The following is a 20,307-nucleotide window of genomic DNA, read 5'->3' on the forward strand; positions in this document are numbered from 1 at the left end:
TAGAGTAAAAAAGGAACAGGAAAAAGAATAGCAAAAAATGAACAGTGAGGAAGGACACTCGCAGTGAGTAGGAAAAAAAATAAAAAATGTGTGTTGGAACTTGACAAATGTGACTTGAACTGGACACGTGGTATTGTGCGAGTGCTGTGAAATACTGTTGATGTAAATAACACTGAATTTCAGTGCTATTTTTGATATCATTGCACATAAACTTGTGTGCTTTCAATTAAAAATAAGAGTAAATAAAACCGGCCTCTGGTACGTTATGGCTTGTTAAAAAATAATTTACAAAACGTTAAAAGTGCTATGAGTCTGTTTCTAATACAGGAACACAAATCTCTTGTGGTCTGGTGATGTGGTAAATTCTAGGGCAGCTGCCACTCTCAACCGCCAAAGATTTCTGACAGAACTTGAAAAAGAAATTGCATCTTTGGGTTGGTCCATCAGATACAGGTGACTTCTGCAGCACCATCGTCCGGCTCATATCCTCCCTCATCTAAATGGGACAGCGCACTGGGATACCCCCCTCCAAACACAGGGAAACCGCCGATTCCCCCCGAACATGGAGACGACAGCTCTGTGTGTGGTTCATCCACGCCCCGACTCACAGAGTGACTACACCCCTCTCGCCGCGTGGATCCCTTGAGGAACAAAAACAAGAGGGTTGAGATACAAAATAACGTCATAAAATCTGTCAATATTGCGATTTTTTTGGGGTAAATTTTAGAGAACATTGATAAAAAGATTTGAATGTGCTTTATGGTTTTGTTTTGTTTTTTATTCATAAAAAAATATATTATTGTTAAAGGTGACCTATTGTGCCCCTTTCTATAATATGTTATATAAGTGTTAGCTGTCCCCAGAATGGTAAATAGCCGTAACTAGAAAATTGTGTCCTTGAAATATGCCTGACAGACTAAATTACAAGTAAAGCAACAGATTTACAAATGTTATCATTTAAAATGACATTAGCAAACAGGCACCTGGTTGTGCTGTTGTACCGTTTGGCCTTTGACCGGTCTTTGCAGGAAAACAACTTGCTTGGTGGCGAGATTCCCTTCACTGCAGCAAAAGAAAAACAGTCAGCTTGGGATACGGGAATGGGGTGTACAGAAACATGATTACATGGCTTGTACTGTGAGGGTGCCACCTGTCATGGCGAATAATTGGGGTGGGCAGCACACAAGTGAGCAGCCAGCCGAATTCTGCTAATGTGTGGAGCAGGGGACCATAGTCTGTCTTTACATCTGAACCCTGTGACACAAACAGGAAATTATTAAAATGGCACACACTCAACTTCCTTCATGTGATAATGTGATCATACATGCAGTCACACCTCTATAACGGTCCACTGTTCCACTACAATAGTGTCATTGGCAGGGGGCACTATGCTTTTCTCCTCATAGACAAACAGCCCCTCTAGAGACCTGGGCACTGGCTCACCTGTAAAAACAACCATTACACATCTACATCATACTGTAGGAACTATCAAACGACAATTCACAGCTAGATGTTTACATTGTTATGTCTGGATGTGTGTGCATGTGTCTGAATGTTCATTTAATCGTTCAAATGCCTAACCTGGAGCAGGAGTATTATTGAAGATTTCCTTTTATCATTATTATTATTCAGATCTGAATGTTAAAAGTGACTGTTTGTAATGCAGGAGACCGGTTTATTCTGTTATTCTATATTTTCACCCACGGAGACAAAATTTGTAGGTCTCATTTAGTCAGTGCTGGAAGTATGTCAATGACCTACAAATGGTAATGAAGCTGAACTACTTGTAAGACAGCAAGATAAATCCATGTGCACCAACATGTGTGAGAGGATGAAAGAAGAGCGAATAAGATTGTAGAGCCAACACGGAAAACATTTCTGCAAATAAATTATACATCCTTTATAATATATACAGGTAGACAACATACACACAATAATGTTCAAAAGTTTGGGGTAGGTAAGATTTAAATAATAATAATAATAATAATAATAATAATAATAATAATAATACTTTTATTCAGCAAGGATGCATCAAAGTGACAGTAACAACATTTGTAAGATTTCTATTTTTTTTTTAAATGTTGGTTTTGAACTTTCCATTAAATCAAAGAATCTTTAAAAAAAAATATATGTTTCCACAAATAATATTTAACTGTTTTCAACCTTGATGATAATAATAATAATAATAATAATAATAATAATAATAATAATAATAATAATCATTCTTAAGCACCAAATCAGCACATTTGAATGATTTCTGAAGGATCATGTGACTTAAGACTGGAATAATGACTGCTGAAAATTCAGCTTTAACAAAGAAATAAAATTACATTTTAAAATAGAAAATAGTTATTTTAATCTGTAATAATATTTCCTAATGGTAATTTTTCTAGTGTATTTTGATAAAAAAAAAAAACAATATATATATATATATATATATATATATATATATATATATATATATATATATATATATATATATATATATATATATATATATATATATATAAAAATTGGTGAGAAATTTTTTCGTTAAGTCTTATTCCAAATGACCGCAAAATTAACATACACATTATATCCAGTACACACCTATTAAACATATACATATGGGAACATATGACATGGGAAGAAAAAGAGCGAGATGGGGCTACTTTGTAAACTGCTTTTCATGTTGAAAATTTACTAGCTCCAGATGTCTCAAACACACACACACACACACACACACACACACACACATCTGATTTAGCTCCTATTAGTCTGGTGTGAAACAGGAAGCACGGTCGTGAGGTTAGGGACGTGAGCTCTAAATTTAGTTGTGGTTGGAGACAGGAGAAGGGAAATATGGCTTTGGTTAAAGATAGAGAGATGTGGAGGATGTATAAAGACGAGGATTAAAAAGATGACTTGAGAATGAAAAGATATACTTGGTTTAAAAAACAAACAACAAAGAAAATCAGATGATAGGGCTTCTGGATTGGTAAAAACAATCAGGTAAGGCCTTGTATGATAATCTTAACGTCTTCCTTAGGAAGAGCTAAAGAGGATGTTGACGTCTTCCTTCCACAAACACAAACATGTCAGGCGGATAAACAACCAGCTCAGGGAATCAGAGTCAAAACTAAGTCTGAGAATTACCTTTAGGTGTGTCCCAGTAAACAAAGGAGTCCACCAATGACCAGCCCTTGCGGTAGTAAGCTGCGGTTAATTCCAGCCAATCAGCCTCGAGTGCACTGACAACTTGGCCCTTCCTGGACACGCGCATGGACAGCGCCCCCTGGTGGTAACAGCAGGCCAGAGAGTCCAGCGGAGCACAGCCCGGAGCCCAGGAGTGAAACAGCACCAGCAATCTCAGGTCTGAAACCATAGTGAGTCTCTCACATGTTTAGTATGACCAATGCAGAACAGTGCAACCTCAAATTCTTTGGCATATTTCAGCAAATAAAGTCATGCAATGATCATTGCTTTAAACACCATTTTTAATAGGTCAAACTATCAGTCCATCTACCATAACTAATAAGTGTAACAGGGCAGATAAACGAGGTACAGTACTCGTGTTAAGACACTAACAGCCTCTGACTGTTCGTAATCTCACATGTGGCCCCGAAATGGTTGCCATGGAGAATCAAGAGGTTGGTATGATGCCCAGAGGGTGAGGAGACGCCAAGGCTCCACAGAGGACAAAGATATAACAGGGTTAACCCAAAGCAAACTGACACCACTCAAGACAAACTGAAGAGGAAGTAAAAGCAAAAATAAAAGCAAATAGTAAGGTTATTAAAAACTATACAGTCTAGTTATTTTAACGATGCATCTCTTTGTCAACACGGTAAAGTAAAAAAACAAAAACAAAAAAAAAAACAAAAAAAACAATGGCAAATAAATTTTTCCTGTTTGCTTCTGGGGTGAAATATGACATGTTCTTTGTGAGTTTCACCCAATCGTGCATGATTCAAAGCATTTATAGTCCATCTGTGTATTGGATTTAAATCTATAAAAACCGTTTAGTAAGTTAGACTTCAGATGGTCCATAATGAGATTAGAGGAACATCTCACCTTGGCTGTAGCCACAGCCCTCTAGATCTGCGTCTCCGGGCGGTGTGCGGGGCGGGGAACGGCAGCCCCTCCTGGGACTGGGCACCCTACTGTTACACCCCCCTCCTCCAGCCTGCTGGAGCACTGACCCCACGAACCTCACGCCACCTCTGGCATAGCTGTTCACCTGAGGACACACACACACACAAAAGACACAGTTATATGATATGAGACTTTATCTAAACATTCCATTATAAGGAACAGAAATGAATGCAGATAAATTTAGAAGAGAAAGACCTCTGGCACTTATAGTCAACAAGAACTGAAAATTAATCCCATCTGCTTTCTAAATGCATGTTATTGATATTATTGCACGTGTAATCTACATAAATTTTATGACATGCATTTGCCCCCACACACAAAAAAGTATTTTAATGTAAATACTGCAACAAAGAATTGCTCATTGTTAAAGTTCAAGTTAATGTATTAACTTACATCTTATAGTAAAAGTGTTACCCAAATTTCTTTTAAAGCAACTTTACAATCTTAAACATTTAATGACAAATGTCCAGTAAATATAAAAATGTATGGCTCTTAAAAATATACATAATTCCTTATTGTGGTGGGGCCAGTGAAAATGGTTAAGACTAGTAAAAACCTGAATTAATAACCCAACTGGTCTGAAAAAAAAAATTGTGAAAAAATTGAGGCACACTGTAAATGACATGAGGAAAAAAAAAAAAAAAAAAATGTACATGGACAACAGACAAAAGCATTTAAAAAGAGAACACAGACCCTGTCTATGAGCAGGCTCACTGTGTCACTGGTCAGAGATTCTCCGGGCAGTGGCCACTCCTCCACTCGCAACACTGGCAAGCTGTCAATCATTGGCACTGCATGTTTACTGCAACCACACAACACAAACAAACACACATCAGTTAAGGAAATGCATTTTAAACTCACTGCATGAAAACATTATATATATTTTATTGTAGCTGACATCTGCTATTCTTGACATCTCATGGATTAGCAAAGTACAAAAATGCTAAGATGTTTAACCCTTCTGACCCCAACTGACCACATCGGTCAATGGTTTAATAAGAAACCAGCATCAAAGAAAACTGGTTTCAGACGGCACATTTCATGATTTACATCTCATTCAAGTGATTCTTCAGATGTGAGCAAAGATTTAATGACTACAAAGCTTATTTTTTGGCAGAAATTAATTAAACTGGCCTTTTTAAATTAACATCTGTCAAGTCTATTTCTAGTCCATTAGAGACAGCATTTTATTCTTTGAAGCAACCACAGAATAGTAAAGCTGGATATCACAGGACGCTAAGAAACTTCTATGCTGCTTTCCTTCAAGGAATGACCAGATGAAGACATCTTAATAGACAGGAAGTCAAGCAAACCATGGATTTGGATATGCCTGAGAAAGAAGCTTTTTGCAGGTTTTTTGCAGGTTTCCACAGTCTAAGCTTAAAAGTGCATTCAAGCTTATGCTCACTGGATTCAGACATCTATCAAATAGCATGACTTTGCATTACACATGTTAAGGTTTTTCACAATACAACACTATTTACATACAATTGTCCCAGACCTTACTTTTGAATAATCTACAGCATCATAGTTGAAACAAGCCTGTCCTGTTCCTCCACTGCTTCTTTGAAGGTTCTCATTGGTTGCTGAAAAACTACACCGTTGTCAGGGGCTTCTTTTAACTTAAATTTAACTCACATCAGTACCTCAATATGACTTCACACAAGCCCCGCCCACTCCAGCTAGACTGTCTGACCTCCCACTATAATCTTATTAAATATTCATGCTGACTCATTAAAAGTTAATTATTTACTTGGAAGGAGCTGGTCAGGGGGTTTTTGGGGTACAGAGTAAGGGCTGCAAAGGTCCTTGTCATGGTGAACATTACCTGGATCGTGGGCGGACCAGAATGGCCCTGTAGAGCAGGCTGCAGGGCAGGAAGCGTGTCCGGCCCACCGAGAGGATGATGGGATGCAGGGTGGCCAGTACGTAGCCCTGGGTGTAGTAGGACTGCAGGGCATGGGGCAGCTCGCACAGCGAGGACAGATACTGTACTGTAGGCCGACTGCCTGCGGAACACAGTACAATTAAAATACACTCAGGGGAAACCACCATATAAGCCAAGCTAACATAATTAAAACATTATGAAAATATGATAAAGCTATAGGAAGTCTCACAAATTCAGACTTTTGATTGTGCATTGTTGTTCATAGCTTCTTTTGGCCAAGAACTGCCAAAAGAATTACTCCAGTTTTCAGTGTTATATGATCCTTCAAAAAAATCATTCAGTAACATTTCTCAAGTAACATATCATCATCAATGATGAATAATATTTTTGTGGAATCTATGATAATCCAAGAATCCAACAAACCAGGATTCTTAGACAAAAAGAGAGTTCAAAAGAACAGGATTTATTTAAAATATTTTTTGTAACATTGCAAATGCCTTGACTGTCTCTTTGAATAAATTTAAAGCATCCTTGCTGAGAAAAAAAAAACAAAAACAAATCAAAGTGGTTGAATTAATGTGAAAATATCAGTTTTATTGAATTAATATAATTAAACACCTAAAAGTAGCGATAAAAGAAAAATGATCTGTAATCAAAATTAGTTTAATAGTAGCTGCCTATGTAAAGCATTGGATTTTCAGATTACATTCCACTTAGGATGCTGTCTATGTAGGCAGCAAACAGCAAGACCACCAACTACGTGTTGGAACAGAGCCTATGTTCAGGTTTCTCTAAAGCAGCTCTTCGAAAGCGTGCTACCATTTAGTTGGCTTCTTTCTCCTGTCTTCAGCCTCTGACAGAGGATCACCCTGACGTCTCCCTCCTCTCCCCCAACCCCCAACACACTTCCTGTGTCCACAAAGAGCTGCTGTTTACAGGCAGAGCTGGCCCCACGCCACACACACTCAGCTGAACAACACAAACATACTCGCACAAACATTCAGTCTTTTGGTTCCCACACTGGGGCAGACCAGCCAACAGAATTTTAGTCTGAGAAAACCCAGACCAAATATCTTCTTCCTGTAAACTCATCCTCAAAATGGTAAACAGCTATGAAGGAGAATGGGTTTTTGACTCTCCTCACAGTCTGATTTGGCAGCTACCTGAAAGTTGTACCATCCCAGCAGTGTCTGTGGCCAATAAAGGGCTTTGACAGGCATGCATGTCTCTCACACCTGAGCTTCAGAGAATCGTCAAAGACACAGTGGTCCTCAGGGGCCAAGAAGAGCGGTGGATTATTCACAAAGATATGGACACTGGAAAGGCCAGCAATTTGTCCCAAACCCTTGAACCCACCCCCCCTCCTGTCAACTCACACAGAGGCCTCTGTTCTCCAGAGAGACAGAGACTGTGTGCGTGCCTGTGTGTTTATAAGAGGAGAATAAAGAGAATGGATGAATAAAAAGAATAAATGCGTGAGAAGACGAGAAGGAGAAAAACAGTCTGAAGGTGTAAAGGCTTCAGAGGAAAAATGAGAAACAGACAGACTGGGCTATAAGAGAAGGAGAAAAAGGAAGTAGACTGAAGGAATATATGGGATATTTTATGACCCATATAGGGTTTAGGGGAGAAAAAAATAAATAAAGATGTCTTGTCTTGTGCATGAACCGTTTGAGACTAAAGGAAACGTGGCAAATGACAAAGTGGGCAAAATTTCCAAAATATTTCTAAAAGATATTTATGTTTTGCATTAAGGAAAAGAATACCATTTTCTTATGGGATTTTTTTTTTTTTTGCTTTGTGGTATTTTTATAAAAGCATGTTTATACATCTTGGTAGTATTTTTTTTTAAGTGCTTAATGTCCATCAAAAAAAATGTTGCAATTCAGTGCAATAGATAGTTATGGTCCTAAAAACAGGATTCATTTTCATTATGCAAAATATTGTTACTTTCCCTTGTGAGTGTGTGAGTGAGTGTGTGAGTGAGAGTGAGAGTTTTAATTGTCATCATATACTCCATATACTTCACTTGGGGAGATATGAGGGTGAGATTGATTTTGTGTGTGTGTGTGTGTGTGTGTGTGTGTGTGGATGAGCAATGTTTCCTTATTGGACAGGACAATTGCTGAAGGTCTGTCAAATGACGATTTAAGGCTAAACAGACATTACTGATGCTGCAGTGAAACTGATTCCAAGGTAGAGATTAAGGCCTCTAGTTATAATTCTGTCTGCCTGGAACAAGAACAGCTGGCTTTCTATAACTCACTGCCCAAATTAAACATCAAGCAAGTTCCTATGAACATGAAAGGCATTACTAAAATAACTCCTTTAGAAATGAACGGATGACGTTTTTGGGGTTTGGGTAGTGAACATTACAGTATTTTGCATGTCAAATTCTTTTTTCTAAAAATAAAGAAAGAATGTATTTTTTCTTAATGATATGACTTTAATACAGGATCAAGAGTTAACCTTCTCTCATCAATACACATATTGATTATCCAAGAAAGCCATGCATACGGAGTGCACAAAACCTTGGACATTCCAAACACCCAAGTCATGAACACCTTTTACCATTTTGAAAATCCTTTACATGTAGCTTTGCAAATCCTATTTTACAACAATCAAGACTTCTAAGGTTATGTGACAAAACAGTAAAATCGTGAAAATTTACCGGACACACAATATAGCACTCTTAAAAAATAAAAGGTTCTTTAATGCCATCTATAGGTCCATGAAGAACCTATAACTTCAATGCAAACTTTCCATTGCACAAAAAGTTCCTTTGAGTAGAAAGAGGCCTGCCCTGACATGACTTGCAAGACAAGTCAGAGTCTATATATGAAGTATGCAAAATACAACAGCTGTGGTATTTCTTACAAGCCATACAAAGTCTGTATCAACTTCATGATCAGCTCTACCATGATTTTTAGATAGAAAGTAGGTGTACATGCCAAGATTCACGAGGTTCATGCTTGCAAAGAAGAACCAAGTCCAAAGCTACAACTACATCTTATAACCCAAAAACACAAAACTCGCAGATATAAACATGGGCGAGGAGGTGTTTCCACAGGTTACACTCAATATGCAGACAGAGCGACGTGAAGGAGCCTGTGATGCAGATCTGTCTAAATAATGTGAGCCAACCGGTAAGCGGTGTCAAACACCGACACTTCAGGCATCTGTACACCAAGTGTTCTCAGAAATGAAAGGCTGGAATGAAGGGTGAACTGACATGCCAAATGACTTTTCCCTCAAATGTCTCACTCCTACACTCACAGACATGTTTACATTCAGACGAAATGGTATCTGACCAAAGATGTGTTGCACTACAATATGATTTATTGTTCTGGCATTGAGGCTTTTGATGCATGTTGACCTTTGAGACCAGGTGACAGCACTTCCAGGGACTGTAATTTACAGTGCAGATCAGTGTCAGACTTCTCTTCAACATACGGAGACAGATCCTTATCCTGTTCAGCACTAAACTGGTGAGCAATTCCAGCTGCAGTGTTGAACCGATTCCCCAATTCTCTCCGCTTTATTCTGTCTTCTTGTGCACTTGTTTTACGCGGACGACCAACCTTTTTGGGGGAGCTGAATGAATCAGAATCATTGTAAAGCTGCAATATTCAAATAATCACAGATTTGGAATTAACAACTTCTCTTGCAGAGGCTGAAAGAGTCAACCCTTTGGCCTTCATCTAGACAACATGGTTTCATTCACCTCAGAGTGGCCCACCATCTTGCAATCTCAGTGAAAATTAGAGGAATGCTGCCAGTTAAATAGGGATTGTCATATGATTAAGGAAATTAGCACCAGGTATCAGATTAACACCAATGGATACCAACTTGGAGGTATCTGTAAGTGTTCTGGAATTTCTTTTTCAAATATCTGATTTAAGTGCTTCAGAGTAGCATTTATGAAATATGCTTAAAAAAAAAAAACCTGCCCTTCTACTCCTGTTAGGATAACTTCAAATAGGACTTATCAGTGACCTTAAAATTTAGGAAAATGTAGGTTGTTCTCTAATTTTGTTTTCCACTGTAGGTCAGTTTTAGGTAGTACATAGTTAGTCTCTTAATCTTCTAAAGTGATTGATTTGAGTCCTGGGCAGGTGGAGACATGTGACCCTGCAAAAATGCTTCACATTCCAAGCACCACCCTGGATACTGAACATATCCACACTACCATCACAAAACAGTCATTTTAAATGTGCGTGACCAACTAGATATGTATATAATTGAGTCTACATTTATACAATACAATATATTCTGTTGCTGTCAAAGAACCATTAGGCCTATCTGCAGACAAGTGCCCTATACACGTCTCAGATTTGATCTGAAACCTACTCTAAATGTATGTGTCAGAAACACGTGGTCATCGGAATGGAATGAGTGATTAAATTTTATAAAATCAAGCCTGTTGTTCAGACAATAAGTACTTTTTTCTTTTAATAACGGTTAGTAATTTTTATACTATGCAGGATATAGGACACTCAAGACTTACTTTCAGGAGATACGATTCACTATCAGGAGAAATGTTAAATATTATGTTGTAATATTTCTAGTCCTCTGAAAAAAAATTCTATGTTGAAACACTAGGTTTTTAAATCAAGTTAATACAAATTTAGTCTTGAAATTTTAGGGAAAATGGGCCTTACATAGTTTTTAAATGTTACAACTCAAGTATTTTCACCAAGGAAATGATTTGGCATTAAAAACAAATATAGTTTTCTTTAAAACTGGAAAACTGTACATCTCATTTCCCATCATACAATCATATTTTAATACTTTACGAAATATCACACAAACAAGAATCTTTGAAGCTCAGTAAGTGGAGCTACTGAGGTTTCCTCTCCATGCTAACAGTGTTCAGTAATCACTTCAGGTCGTTTTCCATCTCCACTATAGGTTTTTCCATGTCCCTCTCAAGGCTGGTTCGCATCAGAAAGCCGCACCAATCTTCAAACAATCCGCTTCTCCTCCAGGCAAATGTACACGTCACTACTTTATACTATACTGTACTGTATTATACATTACAAAAACGATGAATGTGGGCAGTATGAACTTGAAGTAGACTGCGCATGGTCCCTTTAAACCAAGAGTGATAAGACCTGGTGGAAAATGCTACACAGAGGAAGTGAGCATGACTGAAATCATCGTGTGGAACAGACGCGGGTGTGCTGCGTCTGTGCGCCTCAGACGCCGTTAATAGAGGGAAAAACCTCCTGACCTATTTCCACATGTGATGAAGCTCTGGAGCTGTTGCTGGGTAAAACGGTGTAAGCTCTCACACACTTCAGGACACACATGCCAAGATTCATCATGCCACCAGTCTGAAAGTGCAAACATGGCTCAAACCATAGTAAGCTGCCTACCTAGGCAGCATTTTTGTCCATTATTGACACGTGCCACTGCTTTCATGCCAGACAGCTTGCCAAGTTTTGAGAAACAGCCGAATGAACAACTGGAGCTCTTTGTCATTCATTACACCCTTACAAAATGAAAATATACCATGCAAACAAACAAACAAACAAATAAACAAATAAATAAATAAGCATACTTGAAATTGTTAGTACCCTTAAAAGAAAAAAAAAACACTTTCAGAACAGTTTGTACAGTAAACAGTTTGTTTACTTTCTTTTGAAACAGTTAAGTAGTTAACGCAGTTTCGTTGTAGTAGGAAAAAACTTTGAATGGTATTTTGATGGACTTTTTGTAAGCGAGCATTACATAAAATCTTCGTTTACTGCACTGATCTGTACCTTCCAAACTGAAGTCCACCAGCACATACTCGTACACGGAGTCTGTTTTGGTCTCGACCTGTGGTCTCTTTAAAGTAGAGTAGATTTTTCCCGGGCTGCTGTCCTCCGGGTCCTCCAATTTCCTTAATCCACATCCCATATTTGCGGGATCTCCAGCACACGCGAGGCCGAACACGGGGCGACCCACTCGGCCACACACTCAGAGGACTCCCGCTCCCTTGCTTAGTGGGTTTGCTCCATATTCCAACAACTTAATCCTTTGGGAGTGGCACTAAACCGAGAATGACGTGCCGTGTGTCCGATTCCGTTTAAGAAAACGGCTCAAGACAAGGAAAGACCACCAATCCTTTTGCAAGGTCTTTATAAGATTAAAAAAATAAAATACTTTCTGAAGTTGTGCAATAAAGAAATCCAGGTTTTCTTCATTAAAATCTCAATCAGAAAACCAAATCTCATTCAGTCTCCTTAAGTGGCCGCGAAATAATAAAACAAAAGTTGTAGTGGGCTGGAAACACGTTGAAATTAATGAGGGGGCGTGGCGACGTAAAACGATTAACCAGGCCGTGCTGAATATTAAACGGAGGGGTGGGGGGGGGGCGTGTATAAATTCCAAATGTTTACACAGCAGAAAGACAATGTACTACTGTTGTTACTTTTAGTTATTTTGGTAACAGACTCCTAATGTTTTTGGGACTTTTCTTCAAATTCTTCTTACACAGACTAATATTTTGAGATATGGAGATTAAGAAAAAAAGAAAAAAGACAACCCTAACAGTAACACCTATTAAAATGCCTTTATTTTCATTTTAATCTTTAATAATTGTTTTATGAAAGAATGGGATGTAATAGTCATTTTTACACCCCCCGCCAATAATTCATTTCAAAAAATTCCTACCAAAACTAGCAATGAAGCAAATAACTTTTAGGTCACTTTCTGGCACAGTGTTATGCAGGAATGGAAATTATATAAAGTGACTTAAAACCACATTAACTGAAGACTGTAGCACATCTGTAGCACATCTGTTCAAATAAGTGGTAAGCTAAATTTGTTGGCCATACAAAATTTGAGTAGATGAGTAGAAAATTATATGTATAAGCAAGAGCAAGAGGGTCTAAAATACTTAACCACTTGGGCATTCATTTTACCCATTCCATCAGTTTCGGAGCTGTTATGCTATACCTTCCTTAAACCAGCAACACAGCCAGTGATCAGATGTGTATCTTTGAAGTGTCATTGTATATTATACCCATGACTTTCATAATTTCAGTTACCTATTTGAAATCTAAAAACTTGTGGGAGTGAGAAGTTGTGTCACACGTGGGTCTTACTGTATGTCGGCAGCTGTAATGTTGGCCTAATGTACGGGTGTTTACAGGGCATCTGCATCTTGGTTGTGGATTTTAGAAGTAGCACATGGCTAAAGAGCAAACAGACATGCACCACTGTGGCTAGAAAATAAAAATAGTACCTTTTCCGTTAAATAAGCAATAATAGCATTTTGTCCATAAAATAGAACAAAAGAGAGATAAGGAAGGAAGGAGGCCTCCAAATGGGGGAAGCAGAGGAAAGCTAAGAGACACAACTCAAATCATTGGATGTGTTTATTATGTGGCTCTATTTTTACACAGCTGTGAGTGAGTCAGACTTCACCCAGGCTAAAGCAGAACAAAAAACAAAAAAAAACATGAGACTACCAAAGTAGCTTGCTACTGTACCACCTGACAAACTTACAGCTGAAAACAATGCCCACCAGCTGGCCGTGAGCACCACGCTGAACAACAATCTCATTAACCAGCCACAAAGCGGCATATTTCTGAAAGCAGCTCATTTTAGTGGCTTTGTGTGTCGCTTTATTGTTTTGGCTCTTGCCGTTCAGAACACAATAGTTATGATTAGGGATTAGTTTCCATAGTTTTCCAAATTGATCCTTTGAAAACATCTTTGTGTCAAATTTCCTGTAATTCTTTTTAGATTATGTGGCCTTGGGTTGCCCTGAAAGACAACAGACATCTGATGCATTTATAGATTATTAGAGCTAAATCCAAAGTTGGAATAATATGGATAGTATTTGTTAATCTTTCACAGAAAATAAAGAACATCCAAATTGTATCTATCATGCCAGGCTCAGACAGTATGTTACACATCTGGCTGCCTGTGTGCTTTTTAGTCAGTGCTCAGAAATAACACTGAAAAACCAAGTCTGGGTCCTAGACCGGAAACCACTGTCATTCTGAGACCACACCCAGAGGACATTGGGAAGGAAACCCATGCCTGCTTTAAACGGACAGTGAAGGAAGGAAACAAACATACGGTAGGTAGTTAAACTGCCACAAAACTGTATGCAAATGTTAAACACTTACACTAATTATTTATTTTCAAATTAGTTTTTCCAAAAATCACACTCGCTATTCATTTCTCATCTGTCTCCACATTTTCATTCCAAAATGAATACAGACATTGTCATTTTATACACATCACGCCACATTATAATCCCACCTCTGTTCCTGTGAGATTAAACTGGCCTAAATCAGTCACTCTGACACATAATCCGGACTCTATGCAGCCTATTCATCTGTTCCTGAGCTCCAGTGAGATCATATCTGATGAGAATCAAATGTCACCTCATAACAAGAAGGCCCCTGTGGTTTTGAGAAAAATGGTTTTGAAAATGAATGGATGGAGGGATTGATTTCAACATTTAGGCTATTTCAAAAGGACACTTAGCTATTTGTGTTTGATTTAGTGATAGAATTGTATCTTATTCCATCTTTTGATGAAATTAAAAAGGACTGAACTACAAAATATAGGGGAGACTGAGTAGTATTGTGAGTTGTAGTCAATCAAAAGTGAGCTACACGAGTGAAATCACTATATCAGACATGGCTACTGAGGTGGCTGCAAAATACAGCCCCATTCTCTCTAAAACTAATTATATTATTAATACTATTGAGAAACAATCTGCCAAGAAATAATACAAGTAAGATTGCTTAGCTCTTAATCATCATTCAGAAAATACAAATTCAAATGCCATTAAAACTGTTGGGCTTATGAATAGGCAAATTCAGTTTTGTAAATGAACGTTACGCGTCTCTTCTGAAATACTTGTAACACAGCACCATCTAGCGTTCAACACAAAGGTACAAAACGTCATTCTAACATATCTGTTAGAATTTTCACTCATCTCATTGTGTAATAGAATTTGTTGTGGATCTTTCGCCACTCATCCTGGTCAGTTAGATGACACATTTACCAGAGAGTGGTGCTCTGACCTTGATAAATAATTAAACTCAATCATTATTAATAATAATAATAATAAAAAAATAATATGTGTGTATGTGTATGTGTGTGTATATGTATGTATGCATATATACAAATCTATTTTTTTGAAAATGTTTACTTAGCATTTTTTATTTCATTTTTATTATATAATTATTAAAATAACATTTGTAATATTTAATAATTACTTTATTAAAGAATGGGATGTAGTAGTCGTTTTTCAGTCCCAAACCATAATTCATATGAATAATTTTATTATTTCACTTTGACCATGTAAAGCAGTGATGGAAATTCTATAAAACAACTTGAAACCAACTAGAAACACCTGTTCAAATAAAGTTATGTTAAATTTGTTATAATTGTTATAATTTGTTACAAAGCCTGCTATAGCTGCTGTACGGACTTTTGAAAGAGACTTATTTTGTCAGGGACTGTCATAAAGTTATAAGTTATAAACATGTTATAAACACTATAATGCAAATTAAAAGTTTTTAGCCTCTTCCCTCTTGTGAAAATGTGAGAGTTTGTAATCAGCTGCTCCTACTCTTTTCATTGAATTCAGTGAAGCACTTGAGAACGTTTTCAACACTTTGATCCAACACGAGAAATGCAATTCAGTTTTGAATGTGAAGAGATGTAGAGTGTAGATGGAAATGACAGACGGAAATAAACAGTGCAGATAGAAACTAAAATTCTGTGTTGAAACATTTTAAATGATAAGACGCAATAACGCAATAAAGATTAGATAAAGGAGATAATGTTGCCTTCAGAAAAGGTTTTTCAACCTTCTATAAAGCTTTTTGTGTAGTGCATTGAGCACTTTTGTTCAAAACATCTCATAAACACAGGGAACATTTGATTTGTTTTTTTTTTTTTAAAATACAACTGACGCAATAAAGGACTTAAGATATAAATACTCCCTGCGCCTGCTGTTTTTTTGTTCTACAATGAACAGGGAGCAAAGAAACAGAGCTGAGGAGTGAAGGACGCTGAGATAAGAGCAACATGACCCTGACACACATCTGTCACCTCTCACACTCTAATACATAACAAGTGTATTAGACTACCCACAATTCACTTACATAAAGTAGAAACACTGAAACATTTAAACATAGTTTACAAGACAGCTACTGGAATACAATTTATTTAAGGATCCTGATCCTAAATCACAGAAGCATATAAGATGAGCCATATTTTCAAAATAAACTCTGTATTTGTTAAATTTTCTTACTGACATTTGATGTAGGCTGCTGTAGTTAATGTTAATGTTCTTAAATTGTTGTAGTACTTCACGCATACACTAAAGGGCTAGTTCTTAGTCAAAATTATTTATGATCACACTTCCGTGAATACTGCTGTATGTTTTTGCATATTTTAAGATACGCATGCACATACATTTCAGTTATTATAGTGGACATAAATCTAACCTTATTCATATCATTTTGCTGTGTTAAGTGTTAACCTGGTTCTAAAATGTAAACAAATGACAGAAAAACAGATACTGAACATAATCTTTGTAGCTGATTGAGAATATTAAACTTTTTTTTTTTTCACAGAAATACTACATATATTGCTCAGTAGGCTAATTCATATTAAATGGACACGGCCACGTTTTCTAAGAGGTAACATAAATAGAATGTGGAAAAAGTTGTGCAGCTGGGTGTAAACTTGCTTTGAAATGGGAAGATTGAGTTTTCAAACCTCTTTGCCTCATAAACGGTTAACTCAGACACACACATATTCAACATCTTACACCAACTGACTACTTCTGGCTGAACAGGCTGACTAAAACAAACTCCATTTTTACACACTTGTATTTCTTAACGTTTCCATTTCATAACTCTCCTTTGCCACCCAGTGTGCTAAACATTTAAGGTGTGGAAAAGTAAAGTATGAAATTAAAACACTAATCAGTCTTAAAGTGCATATTAGAGCTCATTTTAATGACACCCTTCCATAGAGAGGGTTTAGTTTAACCATGACAACCTGACGCAAGGGAAAAAGCTGCAGAGAGGTGTTAGAGTTCTTAGCCCTATGCTAATAACCCTCGGGTTCTGTCTACTTCTCACAGAGGACTCACATCTCGAGCAAGCCCTCATGAGCACTTGGCTCATCACAAGGTCTTCACAATGTTTTTTTACATTTACATTTCTCTGTGAGTCTTATGAACCATATTCACATGCCTTTGTCATGTGTTCTACACACACATCAGGCACACAGAGGACAGTCCAGATATCATTTAGGATTACATTCCTCATTTAAGTGTTAAAGGCCTCATGTCAGTGTGGTTATGCCATCGGTCTTCAACAAATAGGCAACATCTAATAGTGGAAAATATTCATATAGCAAAGCCTGCTATAGCTGCTGTATGGACTTTTGAAAGAGACTTATTTTGTCAGGGACTGTGATTGACAAATAATAAAATCACATTTTAACCTTTACAGACTCAGAGACTGCCAGTATTATGATTATCACATCTATTCTTGAAAAATTCTTTATACATAAATTAAAATAAGTTGTGTGTGTGTGTGTGTGTGTGTGTGTGTATATATATATATATATATATATATATACATATATATATATATTTATGAAGATTAAGCATGCAATTACAGAATTACAAAATTACAGAATTTACTACAAAACCTCAGAATTTATTTCAAGTAATGGATTTTTTTATGGTTTTATTTTTGGGTAAATATAATAACCCTGCTGTTTAGTCTAATTTATATCTGGATACATTTTTTTTCTTTCAAGATTTTGGAAAAAATCACATAAAAACAACTCAGGAGGTTTGTTGAACTTAAACATGTCTTACTCTATTTTGAATTGAACCGGACAAACCACACTTTCGGAAAAGTGATACCCCAAGCTTCTTTTCTTCCAAACATCTGGTAAACTCAAATGAGTAACGTTCTTGAAGCTCATACGCATTGGCTCCTCCTCTTTGAAAGACGAGGGTTTAAAGTTTGTGAAAATTGAGAATGTCAGATTGGTCACTACACCCGTCAATCACGACCTTACGGACGCGAGGGGCGGGCTTAGCGGATCTAAGAGGTTGAGCCAGTGTCAGTGGCGTCTCTCATGCTTGTCTAACTAAACAACACCGTGAGATGAGCCGAACCACGTCCACAACCAGCACTCCGGCGTCTCTTTTCCATCATGCTGAAACAGAACGCGCACATTTGGGGTTGTTTTGATGCCCGATAGTATTTGGTGACCCGCAATCCCTCCGCTCTCCTGCATATCTGTGAACAGATACGCATTTTTGCACGTGTTAGATACAGATTGTTTGACGCGCGCCGGATCAGTGAGAGAAGTTAGGAACCGGCGGTGGTTTTTAACTTGTTGCACGGTGATGCAAGTGTCCTCTTGCGCAAGAGAATGATTCATGCGCAATTTATTATACATATCATTTCTTCATCGAGCTGTGTGATTGGCAAAAGTTGCTTTAGGATGGGCTCAAGGAACGAGATCCATTCTCAACCTGCCGTAGAATCTGCGCAGTTAAGTTAAACATTGGACTACCGGAGATACCCAAAGACCCATATTAAGAATTGGATGTGGATGTTCTTGGGTCCAAATATATAGTAAAATTATATTGATTTCCTAACCAACTAATCCTGGAGATGTCGGAGTCTTACGAGGACGGGGTGTGCGGGGATGGAGCTCCGGACTTCATCCCACCGAGAGCGATTCGATCAGGCCGGCGGAGTGGAGTCATCGTGCCGCTGGTGGAGCGCGACGAGGCGGCTCTCCTAGAGTCGGTGAAAACGGCGCCGAGGAGGAGCAGCATCATTAAGGTAATAGCAGAAACACACCTGTGAGTTGTCAAGAGTTTGGTAGTGTGAATCGTACTCAATCTTGTTTTTTCAAACGAAACTGTAAGAAGAATTCAGATTGTGGAATAGAGTGCGATCGCCCGTCACCGCGCAGACTAAACAACAGCCTGTGTCCTTGCAATTCATATAGGTTATGACACGTTCAGTTCTCACCGAGATGCTTGAGGGTTTGTGACTTGATCAAGGACACAGTTGTGGTACTTTATGGATCCTTGTGTGGTTTGAACCTACAACCAGTTACCAGCCTAGATTACAGGATGCACCAGGGTGTAGCAGCCGAGTCTCAACTGGCTTTGCTTTAGGACCCATATGTGGCAACCCAACACTCTACCATAACTGTCTGTAATAAATGGAATCATAATTTTTCTTAAAATCAAACATTAAAAGATTTTCATATTATGATTTGAGAATGAGGGTAGCTGTCCGTTTTACACCTGGCCAGAATCTGATAAACACAAAGCAAAAGTTTGACTGAACATACAGATTTGTTATCAAGATTTTAGAAATACTTTGAATTGTATGGTTAATCAAATTTTATTATTCGCTCTTTGCATTGCCCCCCCCCCCCAACTTGGTATCTGCAACCAAGAACAGACCTGTGTCCCATTTTGGGTTTAGAACTTCCGCAACCTGGTTTAGAACCATTGATGTAACCATCACTCCAGCATTATGTTATTCACATTCCTTATGAATTGAAATTGTGTTCAGTACATTATATACATAAATATAACTTTGAGGTCATTGGTCAGCATTACAGATCTTTCCGTTGTGCCTTAAGTCCTTGAAGTTGAACCCATGAATTGATATTGCACAGATTACCTGCTGGATTCACACATCCTCAACTGTGAAATCACCAGACAGTAGAAATTTAATCACAAGAGAAAGGCTATCGTGCTTGTAGTGGGATTTTGATTTTGATATATATTAGTGTTATTATAAACCTATATATTTTTAAATGCTGTTTTATTATCTGTTATCCACATAGGGTCAAAAACATTGGGTTTTACAGATCAGGTATGATTTTGTATGTCATTAAACTAGTCACTAATTAACATAACCATAGATATTTGGACTCTTTTTCTTGGATGGGAGCATTTTAGTCCCGTTTAGCACAAAATGCAGTAAAATTTAAATAGCCAGAGGCCATTTTCCACAGCATGGTTGTTATAGTATGTAAACAGCAAGGCCATTGTGACCTAAAGGTTGACCTGGAACAATTCCATTTTACAATAATAAAGCATAGACTATGACTTCAAAGAGATGAATGAAATGGGATACCTGTACCCATAATTACTAACTTTCTCTGTGCTTAAGTATTTCGGAAGAAAAGGGCATGTCAAGAGGTCAGATTAATAGCCCGACATGTTTGAAACACACAAATTCCCTTTGGGTCTTGGGTTT

At 37.6% G+C, this 20,307-nt stretch overlaps 2 protein-coding genes across 3 annotated transcripts in view; one reads left to right on the forward strand and one right to left on the reverse strand.

The window, feature by feature from the left end:
• Positions 1 to 338: 338 nt before the first annotated feature.
• LOC109075401 (raftlin-2-like) lies at positions 339 to 12,283 on the reverse strand. 2 transcript variants are annotated; one of them, XM_042763892.1, is made up of 9 exons: positions 11,788 to 12,283; positions 5,963 to 6,143; positions 4,828 to 4,936; positions 4,054 to 4,219; positions 3,136 to 3,354; positions 1,337 to 1,443; positions 1,151 to 1,254; positions 1,002 to 1,062; positions 339 to 641 (listed from the first exon to the last, which is right to left on the reverse strand). In XM_042763892.1, the coding sequence occupies exons 1-9, from the start codon at positions 11,924 to 11,926 to the stop codon at positions 444 to 446; spliced, it is 1,284 nt and encodes a 427-aa protein (XP_042619826.1). In that variant the 5' UTR covers positions 11,927 to 12,283; the 3' UTR covers positions 339 to 443. The 2 variants fall into 2 exon arrangements, with proteins under 2 accessions (XP_042619826.1, XP_018946851.2); XM_019091306.2 differs by having other exon boundaries at positions 984 to 1,062; positions 11,788 to 12,282.
• A 5,848-nt stretch (positions 12,284 to 18,131) lies between these two features.
• Positions 18,132 to 20,307, forward strand: part of LOC109095999 (inactive phospholipase C-like protein 1) — a 56,032-nt gene continuing 53,856 nt past the window's right edge. The window contains exon 1 of the mRNA XM_042763897.1: positions 18,132 to 18,868. Within this exon, the coding sequence (XP_042619831.1) occupies positions 18,694 to 18,868 (175 nt within the window). The 5' untranslated portion in view covers positions 18,132 to 18,693. The remainder of the gene's footprint in view (positions 18,869 to 20,307) is intronic.

Source organism: Cyprinus carpio, chromosome A9 (genome assembly GCF_018340385.1).
Source record: "Cyprinus carpio isolate SPL01 chromosome A9, ASM1834038v1, whole genome shotgun sequence".
Lineage (NCBI taxonomy): Eukaryota > Metazoa > Chordata > Actinopteri > Cypriniformes > Cyprinidae > Cyprinus > Cyprinus carpio.

Bases quoted from the DNA above. Each gene is read 5' to 3' on its own strand.
- LOC109075401 (XM_019091306.2), bottom strand. From the start codon at position 11,926: ATGGGATGTGGATTAAGGAAATTGGAGGACCCGGAGGACAGCAGCCCG. The intron at 6,144-11,787 runs GTACAGATCAGT...TGTGTTCCGCAG, and splicing joins GGTGGACTTCAGTTTGGAAG to GCAGTCGGCCTACAGTACAG. The intron at 3,355-4,053 runs GTGAGATGTTCC...CTATGGTTTCAG, and splicing joins GGGCTGTGGCTACAGCCAAG to ACCTGAGATTGCTGGTGCTG.